This window comes from Ixodes scapularis, unplaced genomic scaffold (assembly GCF_016920785.2).
Source record: "Ixodes scapularis isolate PalLabHiFi unplaced genomic scaffold, ASM1692078v2 PGA_scaffold5__190_contigs__length_132052651, whole genome shotgun sequence".
NCBI lineage: Eukaryota > Metazoa > Arthropoda > Arachnida > Ixodida > Ixodidae > Ixodes > Ixodes scapularis.
The window spans coordinates 15,149,296-15,171,348 of NW_024609880.1; the positions used below are offsets into that span (position 1 = coordinate 15,149,296).

The 22,053-nt window shown below is 46.1% G+C and overlaps 1 protein-coding gene across 1 annotated transcript in view; it reads right to left on the reverse strand.

Annotated features, from left to right (window-relative positions):
• LOC120840169 overlaps positions 1 to 21,613 on the reverse strand; it is a 78,110-nt gene extending 56,497 nt beyond the window's left edge. Inside the window, exon 1 of the mRNA XM_042294158.1 lies at positions 21,586 to 21,613. Coding sequence (XP_042150092.1) covers positions 21,586 to 21,613 — 28 coding nt within the window. The remainder of the gene's footprint in view (positions 1 to 21,585) is intronic.
• Positions 21,614 to 22,053: the final 440 nt, after the last annotated feature.

Consider the following 22,053-nt stretch of genomic DNA (forward strand, 5'->3'; position numbering starts at 1 on the left):
AGTGGAAAAACAGCTGACTGGGATTTTGACTGTGCTTATAACATGTTCTGTAAGCAACTCCTGTAATTTTATTTCGGGGCCGATATGGTTCGGGAGCATGTCTTAACATTACATAACAGGACTAGGCAGTGCACATCCAGTTGAAAAGGAAGACGTTGCCAGGACCACTCCTGGCACTCTCCCTTCGCTTGCCTCACAGGCCGGGACAGTGGATTGCTGAGTCTGGCGAGATAAATATGCAATTCAAGCCGTGTCCAACCTGTCTCGTATTTTTGGCAGGTTAGTGGTATACACACCGATACAAAGGTAGCTCTCTAGTTTCTTTTTTTTTTTGTCATTTCGAAAAAAAAAGAAAGGTGTTTGGCAAGGCAGGACTAAAGCTTGAAGTTCGACTAAAATCAGGCGTAACAGATGTAAAGCAAAAGTGTAAACCAACATGAAGTTTCCAAACAAGACTGTGTTTGCTCAAGCCAAGTGCGAACGCTGCGCTTGCGCGATTTGCATGAACGTTTGCGCGTGGACTGCGTCGACTGCAGCGCCACCACAGCGGCATGACGACAGAGTCATGCGTTGGTGCAAAAATAGTTTCTAGAAAAAAATTGATATTGTGACGATCAAGATAATGACGCTGTGGCAGTTCTGCGCAGCTGAATTTCATTTATTGATTTCTCTCTCAGGCCCGATGGCTTCACAGAAAGGAGTGGGAACTGTAACATGAACACGAAAGTGTTAAAAATATCAAAATGCAAAACATACAAGATTAGTACGAAAAATCATTTAAAAAAATAGAAATTGCAACTCTAAAGCCAGCGGTGTTGGTTATTGTAACTCTGAATGCGGCTAGGCGATTTCACTCAAGGGATGTTTGGGGTTAGAATGAGGCATTCAAAGCAAATATATAATGGGGAATTTTAAATTTCAGCTGATAATTAGTGCGTGATAATATGTAAGATGGCTCTGAAAGCAGCACTTGGCAAAGTAGTTTGGTTGTAGTGAGAAACCTTGTGAAAAAAATACAGGCGAATATTTTTTTCTACGAAAATGTCGCGCAAGTCCCACTCAGGCAACCCTGCCAAAACGAAATCTTTTTTTGAGTTTTTATGTGCACATAACTCTCTTTATTACCGCTGGCCGCTCAGCTCTCTAACAGTCATAAAATAATATATTTGTCATAAAGGAATACTGAACCGAAATTTCGAGCTCACAAAACAAGGCTGAACGAATAGGCGGGACGCTGAAAGGCCCAAAAACATCACTCATACAGCGACATCTCGAATGGATTGCCGTATTTTTCTAAAGGGAGTACGCGATTCAACGCGACCGACGAGGCCGGCGAGAGAAGTCATGTCACGATTCTTATTCTTTCTCCTCCTTGCTACGTCCCTTCGAGCTGGCGAACCGATGCGAGGAGAAGAGAAGCGAGGCCGCTTCCCGTCATTCTCAAATGTTCCACGAGAACAATGACGTCACAGCCCTGGCTTGATCGCGCCCTTCTTTTCCGAAGGTACGGCCATTCATTTGAGATATCGATGTATGAGTGATGTTTTGGAGTTTGTAGCGTGCGTTCAACAGTCCTGGGGACGTATTTTGCGAAATCCAAACTTCGGTTCAGTATCTATTCCATTAAAGACACGATCAAAAACAAGGAAATAAAACTTCAGGCGGAGGTCATGAAAATTATCGGCTCTTTATAAATACAGTTGGTATAACATACCCACAATACCGCTAAAATCTAGAAGGCATGCTTACTAGGCTTCAAAGATTCTGTATTACTCCCTTACGAAAAATTAATATCTGAAGATTTCAGTTATGGCCATATAAAAAATTACCCACATATAACCTGATATGATATATCTGGCAGATATTGCCTTATAATGCCAGATATAGCCTGGTACCCCTGGCTAGGTATGGAAATCCCAGATCTGGCTAGGTAAGGAAATTCCAGATCTGGCCAGGCATTTCAAAAGGACACAAGCCTGAAATCAGCACTTCACATCTTTTTATTGTCTACAATTCTCCCAAGTGCCCCGGCCCGCACTCAAGGAGTTATAGAAACGGTGATCCTCCAGCTCCCTAGTAATCGCTAGTTTTGACCAATTCCATGGTTACACAGTTTCGAGTGTAATTCGAAGCTATCCTCAACGTACCCATTTAATAAGTTTCTTCTAACCAGATCCGACTGTCCGTGCTACATATATGTCAAAGGTTCCTCCTGTGGATGATTGGCACTGCCGCCACGTGTACCAGGACTTCATGCCAGGAAAGGTGCGCACCGTCAGCCACTCTTCTTTTTTTTTTTTTTGTTGACGATACCGAACAAGCACATATTCGGCAAATACGCAAGATGTACCTATTTTCTTAAATAGAATACTCACCATTGTCCTGGCCGTCGGAATTGCGTTTATTGAACGTTCTCTCAGGTTGTGCAGCGTGGCCTGGTGCTTCACGAGTCCGCCAACTCCGTCGCATGCATTTTCCCAAACTGGTGAAGCTGGTAGCGATTCCCAAATGACTGACAGCCCCATCACTTACGTACGTCACGTGCGAGTATACCGCAACGTTGTCTTCAAGCCACTATTTTACTTTTTCTACAGCCAAGCACGTGAGAGCGACTTCGTCACACAGGTTGTGGCAACGCTGTTTGTAGATTTTCTTGTCGTCACCACACATGTAAATATCGTAACTTTTTTTCTTTAGTGGTATGCTTTAACTTTGTCAGGGAAACACGATGGTTCACTTTTGAGCAAATTCAAAATAAAAGACAATGCTCCTACGTTGCATGCAGCTGCTTTTCATAATACATCGTTTTATCTTGCATTTGTCGCATATGGTTGTGAAATATTGCCGCGAGCGCAGCTGACCAAGCAGGCAGCCCGCTCGTGGCCTAACGGTTATCGCGCTCTCCTCCACGCAGAAAGCCAGGGTTCGATTCCTGGCCGCGGGTACAGATTTTTGTTGTATCTTATGTGATGTTCTGGTAAATTCGAGAACCGTGTTGGGGCTAATTCGAGGTTAGAATGTTCTACGCGTCGAACCTTCTACGCTGATCATTCCAGAAACCCACGCGTGTACATAAGGGGCTTCGCGAGGCGAGCCAAAGTCAGTCTCGCCCCAACGTTCGACTCTGCTGTTACGCCGACTTCGACGCCGGCGACGCTCTTCTGTTATCTTCTGTTTCCTTTTATTTTGGGCAGATGCTCGCCCCATCAAACATTTTGTTTCTTCAGTTATTTGCCGCCTCATCACTTGTCCTTCGTGACAATATCAAACTTTTAACCGTTACTTGAACGACTTTGAAGAAGGTCTCAAAACCCAATGTTTTTTTTGTTTTTTGTTTTCACATGGTCGCCGGATTCTTATGTTGTAAGCACAATCTCTTCATCCTCTGGGATATGAAGTTCCTCGAGTGTAAAAGACTGGCTTTTTGGGCAGTGATCGCAGTCTCCTTAAAGACACAGACTTTTAGTGGGTTGCACAGAAATGCTGAGCTCATTTCACCAGTGTTGAATGTTGAGCCTGTAACGTTCTCTACAGCGGCAATACAAAGGTAATGATTGGCGCAGCGCACACAAACGCGCACTTCCTAATGTGGAATAATGTTGACCCATGTAGGGCGCAAGAAATAAAGTTTCGTTAGCCCAACGCCGGAATCAGGAAGCTTGTCTTTGTTTACACGAAGGGCCTCTCGGATTTAGCGTGTCAGGAAGAGCATTGGCACGAACGTTTTTTCCCCTTCGAGCATGACAGAGATCACGTCCTTCTGGTTGGGACCTTAACGCGAACATTGTAGCTCGTCTTTCGTGAAGCAGTCTAGGGCAGCAGACAGGTTCTCAGGCTCACCTTGCACCTCGTGTAAGGATTCGGCTCATACCGCACGCCATGCTTTTCGTTACCTAAAACGTAAACATTGTCGCCATGTTAACATTTACTAGGTTAACACTGCGACAGTGTTTACGCTTTATTGTATTTAGACGGGGCTCGAGTATATAGGGGCTCTACTCTATGTCGGTGAGCCTGTTTGAGCCTGATATTATCGCCCGCAAAGCCAGCGAATGGGATGGCGACAGGCACGACTGCTCAGTAAACAGGCATCGGCGGTCATATTTTGCTGGTTGAAGCGAACCCCCTCATTTTTGAGAGCGAGCGGGGAAATGCGAAAAAAGGTTGTACCGGCCGTTTTGCCAGAACTAGCGACGAGTGTCGCCTGCTACTTCCGTCAACTATTGCACCATAGTCCTGATCTTCGCAAGGAAATGATTGTTGCAAGACATAGAACACTAATCACGCAGAAAGGGAATGCTGGAATATGTTTTTATTCTAGATATACATCAGAGATATATATAAGAGAGAGGGACGGAAATAGAGGGTAGGAGAGAGGAGCCTATAGTGCCGTAGGAAAATGAAGTGAACAAAGTTCCCAGGGGCCGATGGCTGCAGGATCTTTTCTCGGATCACTGGTTCGTAATGTGATAGCTCTCTGTACACAGTCGCTTCTCCTCGATTTTAGTGTGTGAACGATGATTCTGTAGTTATCAATGGCCTCATCTAGATAAAAATATATAAAAGATATGTGTTAGTTTTATGAAACTAACTCACAGTCACTTATCGTATAGGGTACTAAGTGTAGGCTTTGAAAAAGGACTCTACTTTAGGGTGCTGTTCTTCTTTCGCAACAAAATAATGCAACATGTTTTAATAGAAAAGAATGCCGAAATAGAGTATAACAATTTACCAAAAAAAAATCGAAGGAGTTTTCTTTTTTTTTTTTTTTATAATTCGCATCGAAATTTTTGTTGTTTGATTTTTTCTTATGTTCGCCTAAAGATATCCCGTCTATGGTATCACTCAAATACATTATTTTTTTTTTAAATAATAGTCATATATAAGTAGAATACTATATCTCCGAATTATATAATAATGATTAAATTATTTCATGAGATACAGGCCTCCAAATTTTGCCATTTGTCGTTCGAGCAGAGAAGCTTGGCAATTTTTTGAAACATAAACATATTTTAAATAAACATCATTACTTTTTATTACAAACAAGCTGTACCCATTATTTGCGTCTAAAAAGTATTGAAATTTTGTTAATGCTATCGGTTTAGTTATTCACCCTCACACCTGCCCCCTCCATCAGTGCACGTTAATGCAACTGTCCACTTGTTCATGCTTTACAATGTTTCTTGTCCCCAAATATTTTTTTCTGGTCTAAACTAAGTGTGGGTTCGTTTATACCAGACACTAGACATTGGCATATAAAAACATCAGTTGATTTAAAAATGTCGACCAGCCATTCTTTGGTCGATCTTATCTGAAAACACTCTGAGTAGCTCTTGTCCGCGCTCGGGACGAGAAAGGCATACTGGGGGAGCGGCCAACGAAAATGTCTTTATGTTCTATGTCAAGACACGGGAAAAAAATAGTTTCAATGGAATACGGTGGCTATAAGAACAGTTGTCCAGACGTTATTCAGAAAACATTCGTGTAATATGTTACAACAATCTGCTCCAGAGGAAGGAATATGGGAGTCATACACAGCTTCAAGATAATCTGGCGGTTTTACCTCGTCCAAGTGACGAGATAAAAAAAAACAAAGAAACTAGAAGAGTCGATAAGCGTGAAAGAAATTGAGAGTGCCATCGATAATCTGCCGATGAAAAAGTCTCCTGGACTTAATGGTTTGTCTGTGGCAATATATAAGAGATATAAAAACGCCTTCGCTGGGTTAGTTCACGCAGTTGTACTTAGAGGACGTGACAAGAACGTGTTGCCGCACTCATTTTTGAACGCACATACTGTCCTAGTCCCAAAAATTGATAGTGACCGACAGCTTAGAAACGTTAAAAATGTATAGGCCAATAGCGCTCAACGACGTGGATTACAAAGCACTAATGAAAATCTTAGCACGGAGATTACAAAATGTTATATGTAAAATAGTCGGAGGTTACCCAACCTATGGAATTAGAGGCAGATCCATTCTAACCAACATTCACATCGTAAGACGTTTCCGAATGGAACCAGTTGCCATCATCTATAGTTATCATTACCTACTCTACTGCGTTACTTAGTGCATTTTAAACCCATCTTAGGTGAGTGCTATTTTGCTCTTTTATAGTTTGTGTAGCTTTTACTACACTTCTTCTTTCTTTCTTTGTATTATTCTCCATTAGTGCGTTCTTCTGTTGTCTTGTGGTATTAAACTGCACCCCCCCCCCCTTAAGTAATACCCTAACTGAGCATTTAAAGTTAAATAAATGAAGGAATAAATGAATTAGAATCGTGTGATCAGGATCAGCATCAAGTGTCTATGCTCCAGACCGACCTTCATAAAGCGTTCGATCGTTTGCAACACTATGCTTTGTATGAAATATTGGAACATGTAAATTTTAAAAGAATTGATTCAAAGTTTCGTTAAACTGGTCTATTTCGGTTGTACTACTCAGCTCATAGTTAACGGAAAGCCGACTACGTACATTAATGCAATATCTTCTGTGAAACAATATAGTCCATTATCGCCCTTACTGTTTAGCATTTATGTAGAGGCCTTCTGTCGAAATGTATTTAAAAATAGCCTTATTAGAGGTTTTACGCTGCAGCCTACAGAGTTCAAGCTGCCGTCGTCTGCAGACTATATTGCTTTATTTTGCAACGACAAGAAAAGTATAGTAAAAGCCGTGAGTGAGGCTAAAACATTTCGTGAACGAGTAGGTGCTGCGGTTATCTGGGATAAGTGTTGTGGTCTTTGGCTTGACACTTTGGGCCATGAAACCTGATATTTTTGAAAGTATTCCTTTTATGTCAAGTTTATCTAAGTACTTAGGAGTTTTGCTGCAGCTCTATAAGAAATAAAATGAGTACTGGGCTGTTTAGAATACGCGCAAAAAGACTCGTAAGTGGGGCGGCTGGTAACTGTCTATATTTTCACGAGCTACTGTTTGTAATGTGTTTTTGATTGCTAAATTTTGGTATGTGCTTCACGTTTTGGCGTGTGTCAGAGTCAATGTGCAGAAGCTGCATTGTGTCTTTGCCGTTTTTGTCTGGAATTCGGGATGGGAAAGAGTTCGCCTCGACAATCTGTTTCACCGGGTCAGCAAAGGCGGGCCGACATTATCACATGTCCCTGTCAAATAAGTTTTGCATGTTTCATGCTCCTTCGAGATCAAACCGCGCCTTTTCTTCGTGCCATAATCCAGACCAGGTTATCCAAAGAGATCACTTCGGTTGTTGTTTCTTCAGGCTGTCGTAGGCAAGTCAAGATTGGTACCTATCTTCATGATGTGATTGACGCGTTTCATTTCCTGTGTGCGTTTTTCTCTTCATTATCTGCCAAGTGTCAAACGAAAGCGTTTGACGAGATACATTATTAAAACCGTTTTTCCTGTTCCCTTTTACCGGTCAGTGTTTCTTGCGGCCAAGGACGTAATGTCTTCTCACATGTTTAAAAAAATAGCAATTCCAGCTTCTTTAGATACTTTTTCCTTTGATTTACACATAGGTACACTTCGCGTGAAAATTTGGCTGCATGAGAAAAATAAATTCGTTTCCTGGGATATTAACTGTTCTCTATGCAAAGCACCGGAGACAATGAAGCGTGTAATTTTAGATTGCTGAGACGCGTTCCTGTTTTGGGATGACGTCAAACGAACTAATAAAAAATACCTTTACGATCTCAATGATTTCGGTTTCTTTCTCTAGAAAAACAGTTGAACTTCCTGTTGATTTTGTCTTGATCCTGAGCCTGAACGCACTATGACGTTGCAGAGTGGCTGTGGGCAATGCTGAAGTGCATGCGCGCTATGTAAAAATGTATTTTATAGAAACTGTACGCCGTGTAAAAGCTGTCTAGGCCACATTGGTATAACCGAGTGAGTGGGTGTCCATACTAAATATCCTGGAGTACCTGAACATTTTTAAATTTAATGTGCTCATAGTTTTTTGCGCGTAAGATTTTAACTTTAGAAATGCTGTATAAAACAAATGCCTATGTGGCTCCGAGGCAAAACGCCGGGCTACAGATACCCAGGTGACTGGTTCGAATCTCGACCGAGGTGCCTGCAATCTTACGGAGGCTTATTGCGATGAAGGCGCCGTGTAGCCGAGCTTTCGGTTGCACGCCAAGAGATCCCCAGGCGGTCGAAATGAATCCTTGGTCCTCAGCTGGGGCATGACAAATGCCGGTCGTTGCTTAGGCACGTCAACCCCCAAATATTTGATTTAAGCCAGACCACTGTGCGTACAATCGGCAGCAAACTCTTGCGGGGCACGAAAGCCTAAGCGGAAGTGACTGTATGAGCCTGCTGATGGCGTGTTGCCGCTCTGAAGACTCACGTTTTGCTCATGCACTTCCTATCGTGTTCGCGGATATGTTCGTTTTCGCTCGCTTCCTTTGCCTCCGTCCTACGCGCACGAGATAACAGGGACTAGCTCAAGGTGCCGCGAAATGTTATCTGGAGCATCCGAGCACCGTCACACATCACAATGTCTGAGGCAGACGCGCTGTATGAGCCCTAACAAAGCGACACCCTGCACCGGTGCCGGTTATGTCGCGCACGTCGGGCTGAAGCCAGTGAAAGGGGCATGAGTCGCACCGTGAGTCTTGAGAGCGGCCGCACGCCGTCAGAAGAAGAAGCGAGTCATTTCGGCTAGCGCTCCGCCGTCCCGCAAAGTTTGGCTGGTAACTGCAGCCAATGTCTTACCGTTTGAATTCCCCGCGGCGCTATTTCTTTGTTAGCACCGAGAGAAGCGCACGTCAGAGAGGAGTCCGAAACCATTCGCGAAACCAAAAGTCATTCCCGGAAGAGATAATCCAAAGCAGACTGCATCGCTCATTGCTCGGTCCAAAAGATATCGCGAAGCGTGAAAGAAGGTTAAATTGCTAGCCACCAGATGTCAGGCACAGGGCGAGTAATTACATATGGCTAAGTGGCGCTAAATATCGTCAGCTCATCGGCCACAAAAAAAAAGTTTGCGATTGTTACGTTTCTATTACACACACACATATGCTTCGTGTGCCACTACGCACGATACAGAAACGTACATATGCATTCATAATATACTGATACTCACCACATGCAAACATAAATATGAGCGCACAGCGCCTACTGACTCCATACACTGCGGTCCCGCCTTTTATTCTCGTCGTTGTAAAGGTAAGGAGATTCTCGACGATCATCTTAAAAAATAAGCACTGTTACGAGTACGTTGATTGTTTCTTATTAATGTCAGTGATCTGAAGGTATTTTCAACGCACACGGGTTGAACCTCCTAATAAAAAGTAAACGTTCGCGCTGTAATTATTTGCGGGAGCAAAGAGTTCGAGCGTGAGCGTTTACAAGCAGCCATGTGTTCGCTTCCACGCAAAGCTCCTCGTAGACTAACGCGAGGGACACCAGTTTATACGGCGTAGTATTCGTTGTTTTTTTCTTCCTCTGTTCGTGTGTTACGACGGTGGTCGTCGTGGATCAAGCTCTGTAAAGGGGGGAACTTACCCAGCGGCGAAAAAGAAGTGTCATGGGCAGGGAAATCGTTTTTCTACCGACGAAAATGCGGTCAAATCCCTGACTTGCAGCAAGCGTTGCGTAAGGTTAGCTACTAGGTGGTGCGTTCTAAAACAAGCAAATGGTGAGGATAACGTGAGCAATCGAGTAACTATCTCGTGCCCTGTTATGCATGGTTGGCGGAAGAAAACAAAAAAAAAACAAAAAAAAAAACAAAAAACTTAGGGGATGCTTAAGATTCGCCTTTAAGTGTGGAACGCGATAGCCTTTTCTGGCTACAATTGTCTTGCTTCGTATGTTTATACGAAGCCTTAATGTTGGTACGCCTCAAGGGGTGACAGGTCGCTTAGCTGTAAATGAGGAATTCAGCCGATATAATACAGCCGCTAACCTGGATTTTTTTAACGTGCATCACGCAGTAGCGTTTAAACGAAGGCGTGCCGGTACGAAACTCATCCAGATCGAAACGGGCGGGGACGGTGGGGATCGAACTCAGGAGGTTCCCAGCGGAAGCTTCCGCTCCACGCCCCGAGCGGCGACACGTTAGCCCACTCGGCCACCGATTTCCTTCGTTTCGGGCTCCATTCACAAAGCCTTTTTATATGAACCCGCACTCGTTCCCAAGCCGTGCAAGCTTGTGTACTTGGTCCAGTCGGTAGCGTCATGTGTCATGTTACGTCAAATGACGTCACGTGTAACGTCATGCACGTAACGCGTGACGTCACACGTGGCTTTGACGTCCTGGTCCAGTCGACCTGCTAAATATAGTGGAATATGTTTCGCTATATTTGGTGGGGAAATGTTCTGCTATGTTTGGCGGAAAATATTTTCGCTAAATTTCGCGGGAACATTTTTTGAAATATTTCGTAAGAAAAGCTTTTGCTAAGTTTAGTAGAAAAGTTGTCTGCAACTTTTAGTGGGTTGATAGGTTCATGACATCGGAATCGCGTGTGGCGTCACCCGCGTGACGTCACACGTGGGTGCGCGCGTTGCATTATGGGATTCTTTGTCTTACCCACGCCGGATCTTCTGCGCCACGAGCTCCTAAACACTATCGCGTGAATTTATTGGGCGGTTGTTTTGCCGAGAGGCTCTGGCGAAGTCCAGAGAGCGTCATCGATGATGGGGAGCACTCCGTGGTCCGATGTCATCACGTTCTAACCGATGCTCACAGTTTTTGCCGATAGCTTTTTACGCTAAGAGCTCATTAATTTTCAATTAATGAGAGGACTATAAAAAGTACATTCGAAATCGCAGCGCGTTTTTAGCTCGACTCAAGAGTCTAGGGTTCGGTTTAATTGCAACAAATAGCACGAACCAGGTTTCGCTGCAAGAAATAGGTTGTACAGCCTGAGATAGTTCAAAACTTCGGTCCTTTACACTCTAAGAAAAAGTGAGCACCCCCCCCCACCTAGTAATTATGCGTTTTGACGGCTGTAACTACCCCACAGGCTTACTTAACTACCCATTGGGCTCAAGCCATTGAGCGTTACCACCCTGTTGGCAAGTGACAAGCATGGGGTAGTCACGTCTTATAAACTCTTGAATTGAACATTCAAGTACATGCAGCCGTTCAATAGGAAAAGTCACTTCAAAAATCTCAAAAAGTACTTGAAACTTGTTTTCTTTGTGCGTTGGTTACCATTTATTCAAATTTGAACCGGTCGAAACAGGCGTGTGGCTCAGTTCGCCTAAACTGGCAGAAAACAAACATACCAAAGAGTACAGGCAACCTTGGTAGGCACCTACTAAAACCCGATGCCGATAAAAAGTATCGCGGTTGCCTGTTTTGGTTGCGTAGCGGGTTTTACCATGTACTGCTAGTAAACAGTTGGCAGCTGGCGTCGTGCTCGAGGAATTTAACCAAATCTCTAGAAAAGCACAGGAAGCTACGCACAGGCGTGAGTTGACTTGAATGTTCGCCGGACGAGATACTCTTGTCATTTTTTATTGTGCGGTTCAGTAAAGAGCGTTATCTCATTAAAGGTGTGATCGGTCAGTTCTGCGTGCAGATCAGTTGCAAATGGCCTCCTCGGTTCCGCCGAACTTGCACGCCTGTCACACCAAATTTTTTAGCTTTCAAGTGCAGCGAAGTATTAAGCATTGAACACCACGACTGAGGCCGGACAGGACGAACGTACACAGATATCTGGGATCATGCCGGTGTATTTGAGTATTTCTCTGTCTTGGGATATATGATTCGCCTTCACTGGCTCATTTGGCACATTTCATCGAGCATACTCGATAAAAAATGCTTCAAACAAGTGTTTGTCATCCAAGGTGGAGTACTTTGAAGGGGACTAGGATTTCAGGCCTTTCGGCACGCGTTACTTTCACCTATATAAAGAATTCCAAGTAAATTTCCAAAAATAAGGCGTTGGCAAACATACACGTGCTATTCGGTTTAGATTTTTTTTTTTAGAAAAAGTACTGCTGGAGAAGCCAGCAGGCGCAGCACAGAGAACTATGTTCTCGGCGCTCTTTGATGGTTGAGGCCGGTTCAGACACTTGAGTTTGAATGCGTTTAACAGCGTTGCGCCGAGAACAGAAAGCGACTCACCGGCTTCGTATGAAGCGTGGAATCCAATTCAAGAAATCGTCTTGGCACGCGATATAAGCAGCAGGGATGTCCTGGTTTCTCGCTGCCTCAACGCAGTCAAACGCCACTGTCTGAACCAGGCTTCAGATAATTTAGCATACGTATTTCGCGTTCGCTGTAGGTGAAGGCACGGGCCCGAAAACGGCAATTCTCCACTGTCCTCTTGGCGCGAGCGCGAGCGCATAGAACGCATACTTGAAAGACACGCGCTTGAGCAGAAACAATTGTAGCGAAAAGAAGAAAACTGAAACAACGCTTCGGGGAGGATCGGCGGACGGGCTTCGCTAGAATCACCTGCGCGCGCTCAGTGTACTCAACATTTAGTGAACCGCCGCTGAAGTCATTCGGATATGTAAAAAGAAAAAAGAAACTGCATCACCGTGTTCAGAAAGTTATGATAGCTGAAATTGGTTTCGATAATTAGTACAATTAATTAAACAAGCTTGTGTATACTTGAAGTGTAGGCAAGCGAGAAAACGAAACTGATCAAAACGTGGCGTGTAGCGACTATTCAATTTGATTTATAAGCTACTGTTCACTTTTTAAATGGATTATATTAAGGATACGAGCGCTTTCCAAAGGGCAGTAGAGGAAAATAATATATACGGATAAATCTTGCACAGCCTTTTTGTATTTATGCAAAATATGACAGTGGTCACCATCCTAATCGGTCACAGAAAATACAGCAGTATATAAGCTGGTGGTGTCGACTATTCGTGTATATAGGAATGTAGAGTGTCAATATCTCATGTTGTACCTTGTTCTGTTTGTGACTGCGTTCATGTATAACATTGTATGGTGTCTGCATGTCGCGTATGTGTGTGGTGTGGAATATGTAGTACGTGCATGTCAGGCAAAGCGCTCAGAGCAAAGACTGTTGGTTTCTTTTTTCTTAGTTTGAGCGCTGTCCGTTAGGTGGCGCGTGTCGCTGCCCCATTGAAGGAGTCGCGCGTTTATGTGTCTACTTATTTGAGTGAAAAGCATGGAGGCGCCAGAGCCGTATATGTAGAGAGTTTGCTCAATGGGGGGTGCGGGCAGAGCCATGCGTGCGGCAGACTCGGAAAGAGGGCTTGGCATGCTCTCTTGACCAACCAGAAGCCGAAAAGAATCCCCTAGCGGTGGTAGCGAGAAACAGTTCTGATCAAAGGTCTATGTTGGTATGTGGTTTTAATAAGCGCGTAAGAGTGAGGTGTAGTAACTGTTTGTGGTTGAAAATAGAATGCACGTGTTGTTTTGATCATGATCATGCAGAAAGATGAAAGAAACAAATGCGCCGCTCAACTCTGTTTTGCGCGGACAGAGTGTGACCGCTCGGACGGCAGATTCCTGGCTTTCGGCGCTTGGCGTACAGATTATATCGATCGTTCCGCTAGTCGCACTCTTCCACCATCATTTCGGATGAGCGTGATTGAAACATCACGTGTACCATATTTTCAGCCATCAAGAGTTACTCCAATGCAGTTATCAGGTTTGTTTCTCGCGACCACCGCCAGGGTAATATTTCCGGCTTCTGGTTGGTCACATTCGCATTTCTGAAGACGCCCTGGAACACGCCCAGCCAGCTTTCGGCCAATGGCGCCTCCTCATTTGGCTCCTATACTTCCCAACGAATGGCCAAACTCTCTACATATACGGCTCTGGAAGGCGCTCCATAGCTCCACGGAGCAGGACAGCCACAAAGGGTTCGGTTCTCGGCCTCTCGTCCCAGTGGGATCAGTGGATCAGTCCCATAGCCAGTTGAATGGGTGTTCCGTGCGGTGAATAGTGCGTGCACAGACGCGGTGGGGATTACCAGGGACTTGAAAGTGGATAACGAATGCTAACAGGTGAGCAGGAGCGTTGAACGATCGAAACCGACGCCCCTTTAATCGGTGATGCCTCGCCTCGCCGCTGTCAACCGAAAACGCCGGATCACTTGCGGCAAGCACAGCTAGCAGATTCTCTGCTCAATAAAGACATCATTTCATTTGTCGCTATACGATTCCTTCTTTGAATGTTTTCTGGCCGCGAAGTAAATGCAGCCGGCCGCGCGAAAGCAGTCGCGGACAAACCCCCTCGAATGCCCCCACCTCACATCGCCGCCCCTACTCGTAATAGGTGCGGTGCTGGTGCTTCGAGGAGCGTTTTGGAGTGTTTTAGTGTGCACGGAAGGCATCGAACGGGCATGCGCACTTGAGAATCGTATTCTAGCAAAAAGCAGTCCAGCTCGCTAGGCCTTACTCGTATTGCTCCACTGTCGCTTGCCAGCCGCCATGTTGCTTTTGGGGGTGCTCACTGTGACTACCTGTTGATTTCATGCCGCGTGACTACGCATGGGGTCGTTAGTATTACTAAAAGGGGGGGGGGGGGTTAGCGATAGCTGTGACGGCTTCTGACTACCCCAAATGTAGTACCCTAAGACTACCCTTTTGTTGAGAGTGTAGCCGTGACATGTTAATCCGGGACTGGGTTGTTGCACTGTCATTGTTTACGCCCTGTCTACCCGGTACTATCATGCCGATAGCAGTTTCCCTGTTGACGTGACAAGTCGTGGCGTTCTATATATATCTGTGTTGGAAGCAAAGAAGGGGCGTTTTTCTCGTACTGGCCATCAAAGGAGCGTGTCATAATCGCGTCTCGCCTGGGCCGAACGGCGGATGGCAGCAAAGACGGGACAGTGGCGACGATCTGAACTACGCAACGGGCACGACAAGCAAGGACAGCCCCAAGCATGGCAACTGCGGCGACGGCGTTTCAAGTTCCCTTCTTTCACGACGCAGAAGATATGTGGGAAACTTATGTTGTTCGAGTTGAAGCCTATTTTGAAGGAAACGTTATTACCGAAGGCAAGAGGAAGCGCGCACGGCTGGTAGCTAGCCGCGCTCGGCTCGAGGTCCAGTGGAAATCTGTGAAGAATATGCGCTCCTCGAAGGGTCAACAAACTTGCGTACAAGGAAGTTGTCGACATCCTGGGTCGACACTACGCGCCAAGCCTAAAGAAATAGCTGAAAGCTATAAGTTTTTCAATCGCCAACAGCGGGAAGGCGAGTCGGTGCAAGGCTTTATTGTAGAACTGAGGAAAATCGCGGAAAATTGCGATTTTCGAGAAAGTTTGGGCCGCATGTTGAGGACTGCAATCTTTGCGGAGTGCGGAACCAGACAGTCCAACGTCAGCTACTGGTATGGCAAGACCTTACTTTGGCAGAGGCAGAAGATTTGGCTATCGTGGCTGTGGTAGCCACAAAGGAGTTAAAAATCATGAAAAGCCAGGAGGTAAAAAATGAAGCGGAGCTACACAGCATAGCCGGGAAGTCCCGAAAACAGCCAGACCTGGGAAGGAGGTACAATACAAGAAAAGAAGAATGCGAACGATGCGGAAACATTTCACATTCACGGGACGCGTGTCGGCATAGATTCGCCAGATGTTTTTGATGCGGCAGACAAGGCCATTTCGCGAAGAAATGATGAGCGCATCAGGACGTTGCAACTGCAGGACGACCAAGCTTGACGATTGCAGCAGCGACGGCGTCACAGGGCGAGGACCTGGACTTGGCATCAGTGTACATGCTTCAACCTCGAACATGGGCAAGTTTTGAACCTCCGGTCCGAAGGCAGATCTGCTGGGGAATAGTATGACTGACCATCGAAGTCGAAACGGGCTCTCCTGTTTGTGTCATCTCCCGAGAAGTGTACAATGAGCACAAGGACCATTGGCCGGCACTGTCGGCAACCAAGCTGAGTCTCCGATGCTAGTTGGGACAGCTGCCCTTCGTCGGGGAGCTACACATGAGGGCGACCGTCCATGGCGTCACGGTGCAGGCTTCCCTCGTGGTTGTAAACTGCCCCGGACCAAGCCTGTGGGGTTGAGGTCGTAATCGCCAAAGTGAACTTACTGGACCCTCTGGTGTCAAGTGTTTTTGCAGGCTCAACCAGAGAGGTGGAAGACCTGCTGTTGCAGTTTCAGGGCCTGTTCGAGCCAGGACTGGGGACCATCAAGGGGCCACCGGTACGTTTTCATCTGAGGGAGGGAGCGGTGCCGAAGTTTATGAAGTTAAGACCTGTTCCAAACGAGCTTCGCGAAAACGTGTCAGAAGAGCTGGAGCGGTTGGTAGAGACCGGAGTTCTCTCACCTGTAAGCCATTCTGAGTGGGCAGCACTGATTGTACCGGTCTGAGTGGGCAGCACCTATTGTACAGGCGCAGAAAAGAATGGCTCGATACGCCTGTGCGGCGATTTTAAGCTGACATCGAACATGGCGTGCAACACATAGCAGTATCCGCTACCTAACATAGCTTAAATGTTTGCGTCTTTGCGGGGCGGCTCTTTACCTAGCACCGTAGACCTTAGGGATGCTTACAGCCAGGTGGCATTGGACGAAGAGTCGAAGGAATTAACAGTCATCAATACCCATCGTGGCCTTTACAGCTTTAATCATCTTCCGTTTGGAGTTGTTTCCGCGCCGGCGATGAGAGCATGCTCGCAGTTCTGGAGGGTGTGCAAGTGTACCTGGGCGACGTCTTTGTGGCGGAACAACCGGAAACCGAGAACCTGAGGAGGGTGCTGCAACGCTTCCGTGACATGGGTGTCAAGCTTCGGCGATCAAAATGTCACTTCAGGAAGCCGGACATTACTTACCTGGTGCGCCAGATTGACAAGGAAGGACTACATCCAATCGAGAAAAACTTGGGAGGCCAGCCGAGATGCACCGACGCCGTCAAATGTAAGCGAACTTTGCTCCTTCCTTGGGCTTCTCACGTATTATCACCGATCCATGCCCAATATGTCGACCTTGTTAGCACCGTTACACGAGCTGCTCGGCAGGGATAAAAGACGGAATTGGGGACCAAGGCAAGATAAGGCCGCTAAACAGGCCAAGGTCACGTTGCTGACATCACCGGTCCTGATATTTTTTGACCCTGAGAAGCCACTGCGACTGGAATGGGACGCGTCCCCAACAGGAGTGGGCGCCGTCCTTTCGCACAAGATCCGGGGCGTCGATACGCCGATTGCTTTTCGGTCAAGAACATTGACCTTCGCCGAAACAAACATTATACGCAACTAGAAAAGAAGGCACTTGCGTTGATCTTCGGCGTAATCAAGTTCCGTGATTTTTTACTGGGACGCCATTTCGTATTAGTCACGGACCATCAACCACTTGTGGGTCTGCCACGAGAAGAGCGGCCTGTCCCGCTACTGGCGTCTGGACGCATTCAAAGGAGGGCTCTGATACTCAGCGATTTTCGGTACGGAATAGAATTTCGACCCGGAAAACAAAACGGAAACGCTGACGCGCTCAGTCGATTGCCACTTCCACGGCAAGGACCACGAGTGGAGGATGGCCTACCGGAGTTTGTGCTGATGTTACACCGCGTGGACGAAACATTCATGTCCGTATAGCGGCTAGGAGACTTGATGAAAACAGGCGATACGTTGTTGGAGGTCATCAAGCACGTGCAGAACTACTGGCCTGCTAGTCTTCTGAAGAACCAGACAGAGGTACAGCCTTATTTTTCCTGGAAGCTCGAGCTGTCTACGTGCCGTGGGTTACTTTACTAGGGCCGGCGCCTCGTGATTCCCACAGGGGCCCGCCCGGACATTCTGAAGCTGCTGCACGAATCCCACCACGGGGTATCAGCTATGAAGAGAAATGCGCGGTCATTGTTTTAGTGGCCGGGACTGGACGGGAGGTGGAATAACTGAGCGGAAATTGTAACGAGTGCGTGCAAGCAGCCCCAATGCCGCCCGCGTGCTCACCGGTGAATTGGCCAGAAACACAAGATAGATGGTCGAGAGTGGAAATCGATTATGCAGGACGATTTGAAGAAGGATTTTGCTAATTGTCGTTGATTTCCAGTCCAAATGGTTTCAAGCTTGTCTGATGCTATTAATGACGGCAGAGGCGACGGGGAATCAACTTCAGGAACTGTTCAGCAGGTTCGGCCTGCCCAGAACAATCGTTTTTGATAATGGACCTCAGTTTATTAATCAGCATTTTGAAGACTTCGTGAAAAAAAAAAAAGAACTATATGTGTCACCTCCGCTGTGCGCCCTATCATCCTCATTCTAACGGGCTGGCTGAACGTGCAGTCAGGACGATCGAGTTCGGCCTCGCTAAGTTAACGGGTACAAATTTGGGAAAAAGGCTGGCGCAGCTTTTGAACAATTATCGTCGGACAGCTTTAGCGTGTGGCAAGTCCCCAGAGGAAATACTACTCGGGTATCGCATTCGTTCGCGCCTGGACATGAGCGTACCATTCCGGCCGGCGTTATTGTCCGACGTTGTGCAGGTTCAAGAAGACTCCTGGGACCTCGGAGCACCGGTGTGGGTTCGCAACTTCGGTCAAGGTGAAAGATGGTCACCGGGGACCATTAAAAACCGGCTCGAGTAAAGGATACTGGTCATCGAGACTCCGGAGGGAACAGTCCGTCGACATATGGACCAGGTCCGCTGCAGACAAGGTCCGATTGAAAGTCCCTAAAGTCGATTCGGGGAACATCCAGCCGCCAGTGATCGGGCAACCTGGAACCCCCAAAGTTAAACGCGGACCCGGAAACCGATCGATCGAATGCAATATTAAAAGAAGAAATGTTGCATTTTCATTGTTTACATCTGTCACAGGTACGGATGTTAAAAATCCCATTAAAAAAAATTTTGGAATTTGACTTGGACCGCTGTCCAGGTGTTGGGACCACACCTTGGTGATACACTTCCCGAGAGGCGGGAGGAATTGAGAGCAAAGCACGCCGGCGTTACGAACAGTATCTTATATAAAATAATTCAAAAGTAAGGGAAAGGCGAACAGGACGTGCACACAGTCGAAAGAAGGAAAGAAAAAAAAATATCAAAAGTCACATCGAGGTTGTCATACAGTTTTGGAGTGGAGAGCCGAGTCAGGGTTTCAAAATGCCGGTGGGGGTCCGGTTCGTAGCGCCGCCAGTCGGGGTCGAGAAGTCGAGGTGGCTTGGGTGTTGTCGTGATGCACAGCACTCACTCACAAGCACTCACAACCCTCTCCGTAGAATACTTTCTCGGTGGCCGAACAACCATACCGCCACGGACCTGCTCAGCGCCGACCATCCACACCGTCGTAACCTTTCTCCGCGGTTTGTCCCCCCACCCTCGCGCGCCCGGGATCCCGTCTTTTTTTTCTCTTCCTTCAATCTCCCACAAAAAAAAAAAAAAAAAAAAAAATCCTAAGCCCGCGCTCCTGTCCTCGGCGCTCGCGCACCCTACTCAAGAACACGGGAACGGACAACACCATAACCATTGAAGGACAAAATTAGTTATTGAATTCTGTGACAACATCCTGTCTATCCGCTGTTATCAAGCCGATAGCATTTCTCTGTTGACGTCAAAAGTCGTGGCGTTCTATATATATATCTGTGTTGGAAGCAATAAAGGCGCGTTTTTCCCGTACTGGCCACCAAAGGAACGTGTCATAATCGCGTCTCGCCAGGGCCGAACGGCGGACGGCAGCCAAGACGTAACAGGGGTAATTACGAAAATCTAAAAGGAAAAGTTAGAACGGTGGCAGGTAAGTTTTGTAGGCTCGGCTACATGCAGACTCCCAACTAAAATCTATCCGGCTATAGCAGAAAAGCAACTTACCTAGCAGCACTCCGGTTGTTCTGTCTGATTTTCTTTAATGCTAATCCAAACTGTAAATATTTCTTGCGTGATTCCTTTTTCCCATCTTTCAAGCGTGTTCAGCTCTTCTCTGAGAGCCCATTCGCTGTCGGGAAGGGGACAACAGGGCTTTTCAGACGACGGTTACATGGTAAATACACGATAGGACCTACACTTTGGACTACTTTTTCAACATGACTATCCGCCGGTCAATCGATTGCAGCATAATCGCTCAAGCGGTTTTATTAAACTCTTTAATGTGAAACAGGACGCTAACCTGGAACCGTTTATATAATCTCGTCTCGCTGTTACAACCCGGGTACACGAAATACGTGGAGACATCGAAAATAATTACAGACTTCGTTCACATTGCACAACACTGCCATGGCTATGTTGGTCACCCACGGAAATATAAAACTACCTTTATCGTTTGATGGCATCTTTTAACAGGAAGCAGACCCCAAAACATACTCAGGCACCCGGCAAAAAAACCGGCAAATTCGCGGAGACGGCCATTTCAGCCCAATGTACGTAGCACTGCTGGCAGTGCTCAGGATCTTCGCAGTTTCTTCCGGCTTTGTTTGCTCCTTTGACCAAATTAGCGGTAAAAGTGTCAATGCAGAGGTGTCCTGCATGTTCGAACCGGAAGACTGAAATACACACAGCCATCGTAGCCGCTGACGCTCAGTCCGCTCAATGGCGTTTATTAGAAAACATGTTCGACGAGCCTGAAAAACGAAACTGAAGAAACATGAGGCGGGAGGGAGGAATTTTCCTCCCATCTGCCTGGAGGAGGAGACAAACATATCGTGCCTCCCTTGGTATCGTGTCCGCTGGTGCGTCAGTAGAAGCGAGGAAAACGCGCCCTTGCTATGCTTTGGCTTTTTTTTTTTACCACGAGTCACTGCAATATCGGTAGTTCGAATGCCACGTGCTAAGTTTCTCCTTGAACTTGTTGCCATGCGGCATTCGAATCACGGATCTTACGGTAGGTCGGGTTTAGCCCCGGTTTAAACGACGATAAGGTCATATATGAAGTTTATAAAGTTCGAGCCGCATCGCGGCTCGAATTAGGGTCGGCGCGGTGTAAGTCGGATAAGGCAGCCTGCAGTAGTGTTTGGTTTGGCACTATCTAGCGTCTAAAGCAGGAAACATTGGATATTCATGGAAGTGGCGGCGGCATTGTTCAAACGTTCACGCTATTACTTTGGTGGCGTCGCTCAGCCTATCGTGTCCGAAGCTAGAAATGCTGGGTCCCCCAGGAAGCCGCGGGCGTATAACCTGTCAATACGATGGAAACTACGGTCCCTGTGGGACAATTGAAACAACGGAGTGAATGAATTGCATGTAAATTTATTACCTCAAAGGTACTCGACTTGGGAGCAGGTTACGTGAAGGGGGGGGGGGGAATTCATAACATACATATAGGTAAACTTTAAAACAATACATTTGCGTATATATTATTTATATCATACAAAAATACTGAGGAAAGCGTACACAGAAATTAATAATGAAAATAGCAGATTACATGATAAAATATTGCAGTATTGTACCTATATTATAACGTACTGTAAAACCCCTTTTTCACGGCCTTATTTTACGCGAATCGGTCACAAGGGACATATTGGCGGCCACTAAATTTCGCGAATTTTAGAGACTTTCACTGAAACTTTTAAGGATCATATTTGTAACTTGCCCTTAAATCCCGCGAATTTTTAAATTCGCGGATTTGACGAAAATTAAGGGCTCGCGAACATTAGGAGTTTCACAGTATTTGAATGGGTAAGCAAAAAATAAAAGACAACAAAGACAGCAAGAGGCAAAAATGCACAAATATTCAACAACGTAGAAGACAAATTAATTTTGAATTGGAGACAGCTTACCTGTTGCGTTTTCCAATGTAATCTTCATACTTTATTTTATATGCTGCTGGATTAGTCTCAAATACTGCTTCGTATGGCATTGGGTTGCAATCACTAATACACATGATAGCCGGTGATAAGTAGAATAATAGTGTGCGTAATTTGGGCGGCTGGGTCTTGAGTTAGTGCTCAGTTCTTGGTTATATATAGAAGAAAGGTTTGCAGCACACCTGCAAACCTCTGTTTTAAGTTTAGACTGACATGACGACCGGTGATTAGTGGAGTGTCTGTGCTTGCGTATGCTAGTTTTGGTAGTATTACCTTTTTGTTAGCAAGCAATTTAGTAAAACGTAGGTGCGGGAGGTACATTTATTTTCAAGAAGCCGATGCTGTTATGAGCACTCGCTACAATGCTATCGATTTGATGACACCTGTTGAACGTTTCTAAAGGATGTACGTCTATGTACTTGCAGAAATGCACCCTATCAA